General features: G+C 42.4%; 2 protein-coding genes and 2 non-coding genes across 4 annotated transcripts; 3 read left to right on the plus strand and 1 right to left on the minus strand.

Annotated features, from left to right (window-relative positions):
* Positions 1-3,203: 3,203 nt before the first annotated feature.
* On the plus strand, positions 3,204-6,120 carry rps5 (ribosomal protein S5). The gene is made up of 6 exons (XM_030082250.1): positions 3,204-3,304; positions 4,304-4,407; positions 4,653-4,862; positions 5,399-5,527; positions 5,820-5,918; positions 6,008-6,120. Coding segments are annotated over exons 1-6 (612 nt in total). The 5' UTR covers positions 3,204-3,303; the 3' UTR covers positions 6,077-6,120.
* LOC115381017 (small nucleolar RNA SNORA3/SNORA45 family) lies at positions 4,442-4,575 on the plus strand. The gene has a single exon (XR_003930388.1). It is a non-coding gene; the product is annotated as a small nucleolar RNA SNORA3/SNORA45 family (small nucleolar RNA).
* On the plus strand, positions 5,609-5,740 carry LOC115381018 (small nucleolar RNA SNORA3/SNORA45 family). Its single transcript, XR_003930389.1, has one exon. It is a non-coding gene; the product is annotated as a small nucleolar RNA SNORA3/SNORA45 family (small nucleolar RNA).
* Positions 6,121-7,443: 1,323 nt separating the features above from the next.
* ddah2 (DDAH family member 2, ADMA-independent) lies at positions 7,444-13,702 on the minus strand. The gene is made up of 6 exons (XM_030082247.1): positions 13,602-13,702; positions 11,371-11,906; positions 11,098-11,286; positions 9,839-9,958; positions 8,727-8,870; positions 7,444-8,039 (listed from the first exon to the last, which is right to left on the minus strand). The coding sequence occupies exons 2-6, from the start codon at positions 11,668-11,670 to the stop codon at positions 7,920-7,922; spliced, it is 873 nt and encodes a 290-aa protein (XP_029938107.1). The 5' UTR covers positions 11,671-11,906; positions 13,602-13,702; the 3' UTR covers positions 7,444-7,919.
* Between the last annotated feature and the right edge of the window lie 3,101 nt (positions 13,703-16,803).

A 16,803-nucleotide genomic window follows, 5' to 3' on the forward strand; every position in this document is an offset into this window, starting at 1 on the left:
TTAAAACCACTCGGTGTGGTCCTGTACAGATAAAGAAAAAGACGTAACATGCTATTTAAAAGTGGTGACAGACAGACTTTCTTTTATTTTAGGACCAATTTCTGTCTGTGCCTTTAAAAAAATTATATAGACAGAAAAGGAGTGTCAATTTTTTTTTTCAGTAAAACCTTGACGCAAAGAAAGAAAATTTCCCAGACTGTCACACCAGTGTAGTTTTTTCTGAAGTCATCCAACAGTTTTGTGCTAACAAGGTTTTTTTTTTTTTTAAAGGCAGGGTGTGTCAGTATGTGTCACGCAACATAAAATGTCCTATTTTACTGATTAGACTTTGTTATCACAAAGTGAGATTGCTGCTGCCGCGCTGGTTTATCTGAGCGCGTTACACAGTTTGAACTGTGGGACTTTCTGCGATCAGACAGTAACGCATCACGTCTGGCCGAGGATGAGCCGAGGCCATTTAAAATACAGCAGCAGGATTTTTTTCTGTTTTTCCCCTGGTGGACGTTATTTTATGTTACAATACACTGCAACGGAAATAGCAAAAATCAGGATTTAAAGGAGTTCTCCAGAGATTTTGCAACTATTTTTCAACTCTAGCAAGAAAAACAAGAAGGTAACATTTTGTGCTATTTATTTAAGCCTTATTTTCTCTACTGCATCCTCTCCTTGCTGCTTAAGGAGGCCGTATGTAAGATTGAAGTAACTCCTCTCTGCGCTGTGACTCTTTTCTACCATCTGGTGGTTGAAAGTGGTATGTCCACACTCAAGATGCGTACATCACTGCAGGATAAGGTACTTGTTTTTGAGGCTTTTTAATGTGAAATATTTTAAGAATATTTAATGTAAAATCATCTCTTTCAATATTTTAGCTTTATTGATTTAACAACACAATTTGAATTGCGTTTTTCGTTTTCATCCATTTTTAACCTTTAGAGTTAAAACCAAGTTTTTGAAGAAAAAAAAATTTCTGTCAATGTTCACTTTAAACTTTCACATATTGACAGATTTTCTGGAAAGCTCCTTTAATTTCTGTAACACTGACGTGTGTGTGTGTGTGTGTGTGTGTGTGTGTGTGTGTGTGTGTGTGTGTGTGTGTGTGTGTGTGTGTGTGTGTGTTGAACATACTGTACCTCAAACACAACTCGACAGTGCCTGAGCCGAGCGACGTCCGGCCCACATGTACAGACTCACTGCCCTGCTCATCCTTCAATGCAGACATTTCTGTCTTTCTTTTTCTCCCGTATTGTTTCTCTTTCATCTGAGGTGCATGTGTGATTTGATAACCATGTGTTTGTTTTATTATTTTTGTTGTTTAGTTTTTTTTTTTGTCATTGGTAATCATGCAGTGCTTTGGAGCTGAACTTCATCGCTTCAGTAGATCAAGCCTTAAACTTTGACCCTCTCATGCCTCGACGTGTTTCTTGCCCATTACCAAAGTGCTTTGACACGCGGCCTCTAGTGGCGGTGCTACAGATGACCACAGGGACGGGCGGCAGCGAGCACAGAATGACTAGAGAGCTGCAGCGTCATGTTAGTGTTTACCGGTCCACCAAACCCTGGTTCACGGCGCTCTTTACCTCCCATCGCGTTTAGATATCTCAGGCATTTCAGCATCCTTCATGTTGGTTTTGTCTCTGTTGAAAAAGGGACTTTTTTTTTTTATAACTGCTTGTGTAATTTTTGCTGCCTGTTGTACTTATACAAAAAGAGAAATGGAAAAATATCTAATGTGTGATAAAACCAGAAGTGAGCTACTATCATATGTTGTATTGCACAGTTTGAAGAGAAGGGAATTTATGAAGACGGGACAATTTTACTGCTCGGTTCAAAGTATTCTTTTACTATTGTTGCATCCTTTGTGTCATATATACATGTACGAGTTACAGACCTACAACTGTCATGACTGCAGAAAACTGCTTTTGAGGGATCTCCTGCTCTGTTCAGTTTTCATGATGTAAGAACAGTGAACCTGGATCCGGATGCTTTTTTTAAACACAAAAAATACATAAAGTACTATTTTGACCATGTCCTGAAGTTTCTACAGTGTTTGTCCCTCGAATGAAAAAATGTGTCAAATGTTGTCAGTTCCTCAATAAAAGACAACTTTTGAGAATCTTACGTTGTTTTGACTGAAATGCTTTCTTTGTGGAATCGCCTCAAATGCAATATTTTAAGTGTATATGATAAAATTAGCACATTTATGTACATGAGCCTTCAGCCAGGTTAATGCCAAACAAATCTGTTATCTCACACACTGGATCTCAGTTTGTCTGTGCATAAATGACATGTATAGCATTGCAAATTTTCAATAATGAAAGTAAATTATATATTTGACTAAGAATTATTCTAGATCTGTTACCTTGAGGAAACGCGAGGCAAACAACTCCCTGGGTCATCTAAATAGGAGCACCCCCCCAGTGGAGGAGGTAGAGGACAGCATCATCCACTCCCATGCGTTCCTTGTACCCAGACTGCAGGTTGGTCGAGTGCATGCATGGTGTGTGGTCTCAGGTGGCGCAGGATCTCTATTATGAGAAACTTACAGAACTGACAGGAGGAACGAGTAGCGGCATTCAGACAGTGGTATAGCCTGTTGAGTACACCTTTACTTTGATGAGAATAGTGTAAGCCCGTCGACCTGTCAAAAGGGAAACATTGAGTAGGGAATTCGTTTTGTCAGTCACAATAATGAGATGGATTTTTTTTTTCTATTAAAAGGAAGAAAATGAGAAAAGGACCTGTTTTGTGGAATCCGATTATGGCAATTACACACACCAACACACAAAACAACAACAAACTGAGGAACGTTACTTTGTTCCTCAAAGCCATAGCCTACTGTCAGGGTGATTTTGTAAAAATAGGAACAATAGAAATTAAAGCATTCTGAACATTTCACTGTATTTTGCACCACAGGGCTTTGTGTTGAAATTGTACAATTTTTTTGCTAGAGATTGTTAGGTTTTTGTGAAAATATAGACACTTTAATCAGTTGAAGAAAATCTGAATAAAATTTTTAAAGGTTAAATTTAATAGTTATGATGGCACTGTTTACCAGTTTGGCCCATTCAAGATGAAATTGGGTTGTATGTGATCCCTAAACTAAACGATGTTTTACACTTCCCTATCCCTAATCTAAAATCTTACATTAGAATCTTGTCCTCGGGCTCTTCACTATCTTTGGACCACATTTCCCAGCATGCCTCTCTCCCCGGAAGTCCTCAGCAGAACACCGGATATCTGCACGCGGCGCCCCATGAAGTCCTTTTCCGTCTCAGAGCAAAGAGGTTCAGAGCGGCCGACACAAGTGAGTGAAAAAAATACATATTTCTCGTTTAATTCTTCACCAAAACGGCCACTTCCGAGTCTTTGGAAGCGTAACGAACCCCCGTTTAACGCTGGGATGCAATAAAAAAGCTCGGTTTTCTCTCAAAGTGGTTTTATTCCTTCTGAATTTGGCCGAACAGACAACACAGCGCCGTGTTAGCATCCGGCTAACAGGCTAGCACGTGTGGACAGTGCGTGCCGCCGAGCCGCAGGATTTCGCGTGGCAGTGATTGGATTCGTATTAGTTATTCATAGCGACTGCGTTATTTCTAGTTTAGCTAGTTCCTTTTCGTCTATTTAAGCATCCATATGTAAAATCTCACGGCGTTTGAGCCATCCGTACGCTGGAGCTGGGACCTGCTGTCTAACGTGAAGCAGGCTTGCAGCTGCGGCCCTGCTGCTCCAGTGAATCACAACCTCTCGCCTCACATTCAGCCGTGCTGGATTTTATTGCGAATCATTCTCTCTAATTATCTAGTTTGATTTTGTTTTGCATCTTGAGAGGATGTATCCCCCGATACTGTCATGTAGTTCATTTGAAGTTCTATAGGATTGGATGAACTGATAACCATGTTTGGTAAAACTGGGCACAGACTAGAATTTTCTCCAGGGATCAGCGATCAAGTGTTTGGATTACATTCTATAGAACTGTCTGTTATTCATTCCTTTTAAGATTTCTCCTGATAGATCTGAGCCAGTATGATGCCGTAATAGTCATGTAGGTTGATAATTTAATTTTTATTGTGATTGATATGTGCAGATCAACCAAGATTTTAATTTTGGTTGCATTTCAATTTTATTTTGCAGTTTAAGATTTTTTTTAAATATAATGAGGCTTATTTAGCTGCTGTTTTACTACTATACATTTTAGTAAGCTTTCAGCCTCAGGATAAATGTTATATGGGAAGAGAAGCTGGTCTACACTAATTTATCCAGTCTTGTCTGTAATTGTAATAATACCATCTTGTTGTTTCTGCAGTGACTGACTGGGAGACTGCCCCAGCCGTGGCTGAGACCCCGGAGATCAAGCTCTTTGGAAAATGGAGCACTGACGATGTCCAGATCAACGACATCTCCCTGCAGGTAAGCAGCGCGAAAGTAGAGCTGCTGTCAATGTAGCGAGGCTAGAGTCACACCCCGACACTGACTTGTTGTCTTGGTGTGCTAGAGCACTCGTAGAATAACAGATCTCTGCTTATTCATTGGCTGCAGTCTGATGTGATCCAGTCAATCACCAGCTCAGATACAACTACGTCCCGCATCTTCTGATGCTCTTCTCCCATCACGAGACGCATGTAGTTTAATATCACCACTCTGTGCCGCCACAGGATTACATTGCTGTTAAAGAGAAGTACGCCAAGTACCTGCCACACTCTGGAGGACGTTATGCCGCCAAGCGCTTCCGCAAAGCTCAGTGTCCCATCGTGGAGCGTCTGACCAACTCCATGATGATGCACGGCCGCAACAACGGCAAGAAGCTGATGACCGTGCGCATCGTCAAGCACGCCTTCGAGATCATCCACCTGCTGACCGGAGAGGTACTTTCTCTCCTGAAATACATCTTCAGCTCTTGTCCAGTGTGACACTAACAATGCAACGAATTGTGTTCAGTGACTTTGTTTTGAAATTTTTATCCCCATGTCATAAAAAACGTTGGTCATCCTCAGTATAAAAGTGCCTGATGTCTTTTGGATTTGAACAACTTGGATTCAGTTTTGGTTGAGCTTTAATTATTTAGTCTGCTCTAGATGAAGCAAAACTGGTGGCAGATGTGTGACTGTAATATATAACGCTTACTTATTCGGTGTTTTAGTGTTGGACAAAGAGACAGTGGTGTTTAGTCTTGTTTTTTTCTGCCCAGAGCAGATTTAGAGACGGGAGCTTAAGGGCAGTTTCAGTTATTTTTCATGCCATATTCACTGTAACATGATCAAACCTAAAACTATTGAATTGACTCGATTGCTCATCATTTGACCACATGATTTAACAGTCTGTGGATCCTTTCTTGATTTCTTGCTGGATTCGATGTTTCGTGACAGAATGTTACAAATGCTGTGCACTTTCTTGTTCCCAGAATCCCCTGCAGGTCCTGGTCAACGCCATCATCAACAGTGGACCCCGTGAGGACTCCACCCGTATCGGTCGTGCCGGTACCGTCAGGAGGCAGGCTGTGGACGTGTCGCCCCTCCGCAGAGTCAACCAGGTAACATGCAGCATCTGTTGGGATTATAATGAGCCTGGGCCTTTTGTTTTCAGTTATCCGGCATCGGGTTGGTTTGTGTGCAGCGAGGCTAGAGTCACGCCTGGGTATGACCCGTTGTCCTGGTGTGCTTGAGCGCTCGCAGAGTAAATGTCTTTGTTAATTCATTGGCTGCAGTCTGTCGTGGCAAAGTCAATCACCGACTCAGACACATCGTATCTCTGTGGTTTCTTCACGCCATTGGAGCCGTCCGTTCATCTTCAGCTGGTTGACGCCGTGTTTTCTTGTCCTGTAGGCCATCTGGCTGCTGTGCACAGGAGCAAGAGAAGCTGCTTTCAGAAACATCAAGACCATCGCTGAGTGCCTGGCTGATGAGCTGATCAACGCAGCCAAGGTGACCCTCGGGTCCTCACTCGCCTTCAGATGTTTTGGGCTTGTTTTTGTGTTGCAGCTGTAGTAAACTTGGACTTTTTACTCTTTCAGGGTTCATCTAACTCTTACGCCATCAAGAAGAAGGACGAGTTGGAGAGAGTCGCCAAGTCCAACCGTTAAAAATGTTCGCTTTCTAACAAAACAAATAAACCGGAAGAAATTTCTGTTGAGTCCGACTACTTCACTGAATTTTCACTCACAATGTATTCATTTATGGGAAAGATGATTTGTCATCAAGTGACACTGAAGTTTTTGCAAAAAATGGGTGTATATTTCACAATTTTGGGTCTTGTTGCATAAAGATGTTGAATTTATTATAGACTGGAATTTGAGGTCAACTTGTTACAGTGCTGTACAATATTCTGACTGCAGTGATTTTTTTTTTTTAATGTACGGCCAAAAGGTGACAGATTTAAAGGCCATTATTTAACCTTCTGCTGTATAGCGTCCACTACAGTGGGCATCTATTGGTCATTTCCTCTATACATGCAATGGTGTCTGGTGGAACTGCTGATCAGCCTCCAGAGTGCTCTCTGCTGCCCTGCTCCGTTGAGGTCTATTCAGTGGTCAGTTACTGTAACTGCAAGTAAATTTCCCCTGAATCCAGGATTCCTGTGAAAAAGCCTCAACTGCTGCCATTTCATGTCGGTGCTTCTAGAGTAGAAAAAAGAGGTTAAAAAATACTACAGGTGAGAGTATTAAATAAAATGTAAAATTTTATTTAAAATATGTAGAAAATTACAATCAACTGTTTTCCTCCACTGGAGTGGACATCATGCATTAGGGGTATATGTATATATATATTTTTTTTTAACAAGAGTTATGTGATCGATTCACTTCTTGTCACTGTTTAGGCCTACTTTTGTCTGTAACTTTTGTAAGGTTTCCATTTAAATTCTACAATTTTGTGCAGATTAGTTGTAGTTACTATTATTATATTTCATCACATTTCACTGAAGGCATGAGGTCAGATTTAGCTCAGGAAATCACCAGACCCGACTCACTGAGGTGAAAAATGGAAAGAGATGTCATGATGCTGCATGATGCAGGAGACCAAATACACCTTGATGCTTTGCAAACTTTGGTGAAAAAGAGACTAAAATGTCATTTTCTGTCTGAAAACAGCATGCCAGTATGATGACATGGTTACATCAGTCCTGCATCCTGATAGAACTGTGGAGACTTATTATTGTTTCTCTAGTTGGAGATAGTTTAACACATTTAGGTGGAACAATCACAGCTGTTACTGTCACCAGTTTCTCATCTGGGCCTGAACAATTCAGAAAAAAAATCTTGAACACGGCTTTCATAATTCATGCAGCAGAGGGTTCAGAGATTATTGAAAAATCTAAAACCAAATGAACACCTCTCAACAAACCTGGACTTGGAACAATATTTTCATCAGTGGGTTTCTACACTGTAAAAACTTCTGGTTTCAGGCTGTAATAAAAAATCAACACAGTCGCTGTTCAAGGTGGATTTCAGTTTAATCTCTACAGGAGCTACAAATTCATACACTGGGAAGCAAATACAAAAGTCTTTTCTATCTTTAGCAGCTCTTGTGGCCTGAAACATGAAAACAATACCGGCGTGGCGTTAAGTGGACGCTGGGGTGGATTTACAATGACGTCTGCAGGCTGCCTGATGTAAATACATCGACAGTTTGAGAGCCTGTTTCTATTCTGAGCCCCTTTTCAGGGCTCCAGTTGCATTAATTGAATAAACCGTCACAGCTGGAGCAGGTACAGATAGATGAGTAGCTGGAGGCCGCAGGAACGCCTCCATCAACATCAGTTAAATAATTTTAGCTTAGTGGTCTGCAGAAACTAGAAAACAGTGTGAAACTATCAGATTTAGTGGTTTCCTGTTGGAGATTGTTTTAGCGAGTCGGATGGATCCGGTCAGCGTCTCCGCTGAGAATAAATACGCCGCGCGTGGGGGGGGGGGGCGGAGGAGAGCGTCTTCAGAAGTACGAATGCTTCCTGTTGATGAGGAGGCAGAGCGAGGACAGAGACGCTCCCAGCTTGGAGGCCTCGCTGCAGGCGGTGGGCAGGAGGGTGTAGTCCTGCAGCTTCTGGAAGGCCTGCAGAGGAGAAGAGAGTCATCCAGACGAGCTCATCAGAGGAGGAAAAAACCGCTTCACTGGCTGGAAATCAGCCCGAGATGACTCACTGAGGTCTGGCAGGGGAACAGCTCTGGAGCGTACATGTTATTTTTCTCTTTTTAGTCGGAAAATAAGCTGAAACGTTTAGCAGCGTGCATCATTAGATATGATACCGCTACACTGCCTTTCATGATGAATGTTGTTCATGCAAAGTGTTTTCTATGATCTTTGTGGATTGTGAGAGCTGTGCTAACATTAGACTCAGAGCAAAGGAACGTTTTCTATGTTTACACCCAGAGACACAAATTTAGCCTCACACCCAAATTAATGTGTCTTATTAACCAAACAAGCATATGTTGGTCTCACTAAACTACATTATACTCTGCTATTCTCTTCTGTTAATTCACAGGAGAAACTGATTAATTACAACAAACTATAAAGAAAAAAAAAAGCTTAACATCTGGCTCCTCCAGTCCAGACTTTAAGGATCTGTAGAGACGCTGTTAACAGACTGTAAATGTGTTTTTAATTGCCGTACTTGTAGCTGCCCTCCTTAAATGCGTCTCATCTTTCTCAAACTGAGGCACTAAAACTGCTCCGGTTCCCATTCTGACTCCGATAATCCCGTTTTTTGCCCGGCGCTGCTCCTGGGCCCTCGGTACTCACGGGGACGCTCTCGGGACACTCCTCGGCGGGCCGGTGCAGCAGGAAGTCGCGTTTGGACGGGCCTCTGACGTAGACGCAGTTGGCGGCCGACTCCTCGGGGACGGTGAGCACTTCGTAGTGGTGATCGGTCAGCTGCTCCATCATCTGGAGGGAGACGCAGAGCATTACGGACCCGCAGGCAGCAGAGCAGCCATTAACGAGCAGCTAAAAGATGCGTGCAGCTCGCATTAGTACGCAGAGGGGGAGATTAGATATTTATGGACGATAAGCGGAGGAAGAGACGCTGCAGTCCGACTGATGCACCGATTTCTGTCACGAGGAAATTCTTTAATCTAATCAAACCGCTTTGTTATTCTTCTGTTTGAGTAAATGTTTTTGGCGTGATTGTTTGCAAATCATTTTGATAATCTTTAATATTTATCTTGACTGGGCTGTTTGAAAGAACAAGCTGCTCTATTTATTCTCTTTGCTTTTACAAGACAGACAATCTCCACATGTTTTAAAGATATGAGGTGAAAGGAGAGGTAGGATAAAGCAGTGTATCGACAGACCTTATAAATAACTATAGGAATAGTATTAAAAGCTATTTCTATTTGTTCCATCCAGATAAATGATGTGAAATAATTGTTGCCGTCTCTAAAAGCTTTGATTTTGTATTGATTGCAGCAGATATACTGTGTTTACTTTCTGCTTCAATAGAAAACTGCATAAGATTCCAGCTGACTGCAGTTGAAGGCAGGCTACACGCTGGACAGGATGCCGGTCCATCACAGAAAGACTCGCAACCACACACACTCACATCGATGGAGAATTCAAGAGTCAGCAATTTTCATAAAAAGCAAATCATGCATGCAAAGTTCCACACAGAAAGGCCTTCATCTGGACTCTGACCGGGGATGTTCACACTGTGAGGGAATCATGCAAACCACTACACCACCCTGCAGCTTCTACTAGTAGATTTATGCCCAAAATATGCTGCTAAATACAAAGAAATGGATCATTCGGCCACATGGATATGAGAACTATGACTCACTGAAATGATCTTTTAGCATAATTCGAGGAAAACACACACACATACACACAAACACACACACAGCTGCAAACACACGCACCCGGAGCGTCTTCTTGGCCCCGTCACTGTTGCTGATGATGATGGTGTCGGGACCTCCCATGGAGCAGACGTTCTTCAGTCGCGCTCCGCCACACACAGGAACAGTCGACACAGCGAAGTCCTGGAAAGAAAGTGTATTTCACACACTTTCACACACACTTTCTTCAGGATAGAAAACTGCGGCTGCAAGAGGAACGGCTACTACCGATTTGATTTTGGGGTTTTACTACAAATTAAATGTCAGTGAAGCTTCTTTGTAACGCGATACTGAGCTGAGACAGCGGTGGTCTCCTCTGCTCCGACCACACACACTCACACACCTCCTCACACACGGAGCAGAAAAGTGTGTGTGAAATGCACTTAAGAGAAGTGAGGGGATCAATAGGGAGGGGTGTGTCTGAGGGCGGTCCCTCCATTATTAGCCTGACGGAACGACCTCGTTCATCACGGTTTGCAGACACGAACTCCCCAAACGCAGCGCAGCAGGCGACCACCTGCTCACCGAGGCAGCTGGAGTCGCTCGCCGAAACTCGACTGGAGCCGCCGCGATTATCTCTGCTTTCTGGAATGAAGCTGTAAAGTCTGGTGATTGGTTGCCGAGTTATTGATAAGCTCGTGTTTGGCTGTGCAAACAGAAACACAGTTTCTTTTTGTGAAGCAGCTGCAAACTGCAGGATCCTCTAACATCACATATTGACGTCAGAGAACCACAGTAAAGAGTTTTACTTGTGTATTGTTTGTTTTATTATGTGTGTATTCTGCACAAATAATTTTTCAACATAAGTTTCCCTGTCCATTATGATCAAATATTTAAAATTAAGAATTATCTTTGTTCATGCTTTTTAATAGAAATGCCCAAGAACTGCTGTTAAAATGTAAATTTTCATTATTTGAGGAATAAAAACAGGCGATCAGACACAGTTTTGCAGATAAATAGGTTGATGTCATATTACAGTAACCTGTGGCTGTTTTGGGGCTGTGATTGTAAATTATTTTTCAACCATTTTCAGTGAGTAGATTAAGAAAATGCATCATTAAAATGGACAGTTTGTTATTAATAACTATAATTTTGCACTTTTGAAGATCGGGAGTCACTGACTTGCTTAATTCAAATGATGTCACAAAGTTATAAAATATTAAAGAAATTGCTCAGCAGGGGGCGCTACAGAGACAGGTTGAACCATCAGGTGTTTCGAAAGCGAGCTGACCTTCTGGCACGGGAAACCGCGCTCAGATCTTTAGAAAACTCTCCCTTCTTACCCTGAAAGTGTCGGCCAGCACCTCGGCTCCCCTGCGGTTGGTGTGAGGCGAGATGCCCACGAAGAACTCCCTCCCCGTGAAGAGGACGTCGCTGCCCTCCAGCGTGGCCCCGCCGGAGTCGCCGTCCTCGCCTCCCATCTCCACCACGGTGAGGCTGAGCTCCGACATCACCCTCCTCACCGCCTCCGCCTGGAGCACCGAGGGAGGGAAACACACCGCTGGGTCTGTGTGTGGATGAACGGGCGAGCGACGGGTGAAACCGCTGGGTGTTACCTCGCTGCGTCGCTGCTGCTTGAAGGGCCTGGTGATCAGAGCCGTGTCACCCTGGATGACCGCCACGTCCTCGATCCTCCAGCTGTCGGGCAGCTGGGGGTCGGGGGGGATCTCGATGAGCTGCAGGCCCACCTTCTGCCTCAGCGCCCCCGTCAGGCAGCCGAACTGCCGCTGCGCCTTGGCCAGCTCCACCGACGCCTCGCCGTTCTCGCGGCCGTCCCCCGCCGGCTTCCCGAAGGTCTCCGGGATGCCGCGCACCACGGCGTGGGTGAAGCGGCCGTAAGGGCACACGTTCGCCATGAGGCCGGTCGAACGCTGTGCTTCCTCAAAATGTCAAAAAGTCTTTTCGGTCAGGGATCAGCGACGAGGGGCGGACGTGTGAGAAACTTCAGTTTGTTGTTGCAGAAAACTCTCAATGAAGCTAATGATGCGAGTCCAGAAGAATGAGGAGCATCTTCATCGGCGTTTCTCAGCGTCTCCACAGCTTCTGCTCCTTCATCTGGACGTGTCAAGAGGCCGAAGCCGATAATCCCAGCCTGGAACAGAAGAAGATGGACAAATGACGACCGAAGCAAAGAATCTTTCTACACCGACGAGACTCTTCTCTTCTCCTTCAACCATTTCTGGGCGACAGAGAGTTTCTCTGATTTTTTAATTTTAAAAAATGGTTTCAAGACAGATGAGAAGCTGACAGCTTGTTATCATCATCTGTTTTCCACCTGTTGTTAACGACTGTTTCAGAGATTCAGTCAGGTCCGTAAATTATCACACCAAAGTGGCTGGGGAGAGTTATCAGAGGGGGTTCAGGCGTCTGATTAGGACGTTCCCATCCAGATGGGAGCAGGGTGGAGTCTCCCTGAGTAACTGGAGGAAGTTGAGGGGACTTTTGTTGCCCTCCATATGGCCACTGCAGCCCCAAGTGGATTAAGCAGAAAAGAAGGTCGATGGTTTCCAGTCCTGCAAATTTATAACATTTCAACGTCACAAAATAAAATAAGCTGACTTGTCTGTGATGGACTGTTTCATGCTCCACAGGTTCAAAAAAAAATTACATATTAACAGAAAGTGTGATTGTTTGCTAATAATTCATAGAAATTGTGCAAATATTTATCATAAAATTTAAACTGAGTGACAGCACTAACTATTTCATCCCTGACGGCCACAGGGCAGAAGAGACCAGGAGCACAAAACCAAAGGAAGAGGACCATAAACAAAGCAAATAAACCGATTTGCTTCAGAAACTATGACTGCAGACTCAATATTATGAAGAAAAACAAACACATAGCTGGTACAAATTAGGGCCAAAGAGAAACAGGACTGTTTTTTTGGAAGAACAATCTTAAAACATATTGCAAATCATGTTTACCTAATCTGGATGGATGTAAAGGGTCACAGTTTGACTTATGATCATAACTGATTAGTTTTGATCCCTTGAACAAGAGAAGTGCACAGATAAGTGTTTCTTTCCCACACAGACCCCTGATTTGGAAGCTCATTCTGTCATTTTCAGTCTGAACTAAAATACCCATCACAGAATTTACAAGACGTCTGATTTGACAGTTTGATTTGTATTGAAACAAATGCATCCCACTTAAACCAAGCAGCTGAAATAACATCCGGATAGAGAACAATGGCGCCTTGTTCAAGGTGAGATTATAAGAAACATTGTTTTTTTTTTTTTTTTTTAAAAAAAGGACAATCTGCTGCAAATCCTCCTCATATTTGGGCAGAGGGTGAAGATTTGGGACAATCGCCTCTTTCATCATCTGTCCCGTTAAGTCCCAGCAGTGGTCCTGTGAGGCTGCAGAGAGGGGCTCCACACAGGATGTTTCCAAAATTCTGCCTCATAACTTATGCAACAAGTCCTGCTCTTTGATGTGCGCTTCTTTTTAAGTGTAAAACAGGATAAAGAAAACACTTCCATGAGATCCAGCTGCAGAATAAGCGGCATAAACGGTGCGTTTTCACTGAAAGCGGACTTAAAATGCCTCCTCATAAAACAATGAAACAGATACAAATTTGTTTTTTTTATCATCACAACCTCGCGTATTTTCACGCAGACCTCCAGAACAAAACATACTGAAGCTGCAGGAGTGCACCGCCCAGCAGTTCAACGCTCTTCCCAAATACTTCAGATGATGTCCCACATCTTTCCAGTCGGAAAACTATCAGCCAACACGCCTATAAGCAGCACAAGCAGTAAATACAGGCGTGCGTAAAGGTCCGTTTACCTGTTTCCAGCGTCCCGAACGCGCGTCTGGACCCGTTTTCCTTCACTTTAATTTAATTTCCAAAGCAGCCCAGTTCCCGTTACTCTCTCGCAGCCTTTTTTTTTTTCTTCTGAGGACTAACTACAGTGTTGTGGAGCTGGTGAGTGCGCGCAGGAGTGCTTCCAGCCAATGGCTTCACAATAAGACCGCAGCTGACCTGTGACTGCGCACAAATTCCTAAGAGGGGATTCCAGATACTGCACCAGCACGCACGAATACTTAGTATTTTTTATCAAATTAATGTTGGAAAAAAAACACACACACACACAGTTACTATCGTTTTTGTGGTTTATTGATATTGGATATGGCTGAATATTCGCTCTTAATCAGATTTATTTGCTAATGATAGTTACTGAATCTGTTGTTATTTTAATTAAATGTTAACTTTCGAGTTATTTCTTTAATTTTTATTATTTAAAATATTATTTTTCAACAAAAAAAAGACAATTTCTTGATTTTTTTATATATTTATGTAGATGACAATAAAGAGCACCAAAAACTTAAAAGCTTACAGTTTTTCCACATTTTAGGGGAATTTTTATTTTTTCCTAACTAGTTAAAAAGAACCGTGAACAATAGGGACTGAAGTATTTACTTTTGTGCACGATGCATCGATGAAATGTTTTCATAAGAATTGAAATGCACCAACAAACTCATTGCAGCCTTCTGTTTGAACCATGGAGCACTTGAACAGACAAAAAACAAAATATTCTCTTACAGTTTATTTTAGTAATAGTAGTAATAGTGAAAATCAATTAAAAAAAAACTACTTTCGAATACTTTATTGTGCTTTTACCTTGTGAATTTACGGTCTTCCGGTGGTTTTAATGTCTTTCCGTGCGCCTTGACGCGCCGCGCTCTCCCCCCGGTTCATCCCCCCATCCCCCACCGGCCGGCCCGGATTCAATCAGGCCTGATTTGACTTGTTGTTTCAGCCCCGCTTTGCTTTCAACCAGCCCAGTGACACGTTTCCACATGAAATCAGAAACACATCCGTTACACGTCCAACATGCTGAATGTTATCACCAAAGCTTATAGAACTGACATGTTGTTATAGTTTGTGGTCTGCCAGTTCATCTGATGCCACAATGATATGAACTTAATCCATCACGTAAAATGTCACAAATTAGTAAAAACATGGTCACAAAAATGTAAGTCAGACACACACATTTTGACAAATATATGTAAATTATCCTGAGAAAACCCTCGAGAAATTCCAGAAAAGCTTGTAAGTTCTCCAAATTATACACAGGATAACTAGTAATGGGAGAAAACTTCCTAAAATAAGAGAAGAATCACACATTAAACACAAATTGTCCACAAAAAAAAACTTCTACGAACCAACATGCAATAGAAAATAAAAACAAAGGACTGTAAGTTCTCCTATAAACACCAAGACTAATTGACAACAGAGGTAAAATGTCTCAAATAAAGACAAACAATCATACAATTGGACCAGTAAAGTGTCCCAAATAAAACATGGAATGGCCACAAAGAGAATTAAATTTCCCACAGTGAATCCAATTCACCACTTATGGTTTCTAAATTTGTTTTGATGTTTATTTCCTGTAATTGGATTGAAATGAGTCTCTTTAAAAATATGTTTCTTTTGAATGAATAAGATTTCCTGAGTGAGCAGGAGCAGTACAATTGAAATGAAATTTAAAATAAAAAAAAAAAGAACTAACTTTTAAACTGACTTTACTTTAAGACTGAATGTTTCCTCCATATTCAAATAAATAAAAATAAAATTCAGCCTCGACTGAGAGAATCTCTATTTCTGGCACACCAGAGCCCCTCCTTTGTTTTCAGAGGCTGAATTACTGACACATTTGGGTTTTTCCAGGATTAGAGAGTCGTCCACACCCTCTGTAATCTGGATGAATTGTCTCTGAAAGGTCAGAAATACGAACACGGGCTCAACCAACATGTTCAAAGTCATGATAGATTAACAGAGATATACTGTATTAAAGAGCCAGGTTTGATTTTAGTGTGCGTGACATGACAAAAAATAATCTGGATTTTCCCTTGAAAGTGGGTCAGGTGATGGCTGCTTTATTAAAACCAGATAAAGCATAAAATATGTTTGTATTTTTCCCCAGAGCATCGCTAAACAAAATGATGTTTGTAGATCCACACAGGAAGAAAACACAGGTGCAAAAATGACATTTAGAGTCACAGTGATGCACAATATTCCCTTCTAGTGCCAGGAAGGAGTTACTGCAGCTGCAAGATGACACAAAAAGATGATGGAAAAAAAAAAGAGGCAGAAAATGAGAGGTTGACGTGAGGCCACAGCCATGTGGGGAAGAATGGAGGATGGAGGATGGAGGAGGTCGAGGCCACAGACAGGATTATAGAGCACCATCTGTCCTCTGAAATCCTCCAGCCAGCACCACACACAAAAACAAAAAAAACAAAAAACCCATCCCCGCCTGCTGAAACACACTCACAGTGTAAAAAAACAAGTTTTTAGGTGGATGATCCTGACCAGGAAAACAGTTTGGGGTCTGGTTTGCAGTTTATCCCATGAGAACATGTGAAGAAAGGCAATCAAACCTCACAGTTATAGTTTTAGTTCACTCATCTCTGTGCTTACTAAGCATTTTGAAAGCAGTTTATGTGAAAACAGTTGTGTTTTTGAATTCCATCTGAGAGTTGAATATATAAATGTCAGAAAACAGAACTTTAAACCTTCTCTGTTCGTTAGAAACTGCATTCAGATACCGACTTTAACACTGTTCCATCTACTCTGCACTCGCCCAACTTTTCAAGCAGTTAGTGTGGTTTTGCGGCTGCTCGCTGTACAATTAATCAACCGGTAAACAGCTTATTCAGTCTGAGCCTGCCTGGCTCGCTCCATCACAAGACTTGCTGTCAGCAGACCGTCCCGCATGCTGCCTCACGGCTCCCATTACGGCCTGCGGGATAATTCAGTTAAAGCGACTCCTGCTCCAGACCTCCGACATGCTGACTTCCTCTGTGCGTCTGCTGACTCTCCCTGCTCTCTGCTGACGCTCCATCTGAGCCGCTGCCGCCTGCATCCCGCAAATAAACACAATGCTGTTTATTTATGCAGGCGACTGATATTTGACCCATTTAAAGGTTTCTTCTTCCTACTGTGACAGACTGCAGTGTGAATGCAGGAACAGATACAGCATAA

Source organism: Salarias fasciatus, chromosome 22 (assembly GCF_902148845.1).
Source record: "Salarias fasciatus chromosome 22, fSalaFa1.1, whole genome shotgun sequence".
NCBI lineage: Eukaryota > Metazoa > Chordata > Actinopteri > Blenniiformes > Blenniidae > Salarias > Salarias fasciatus.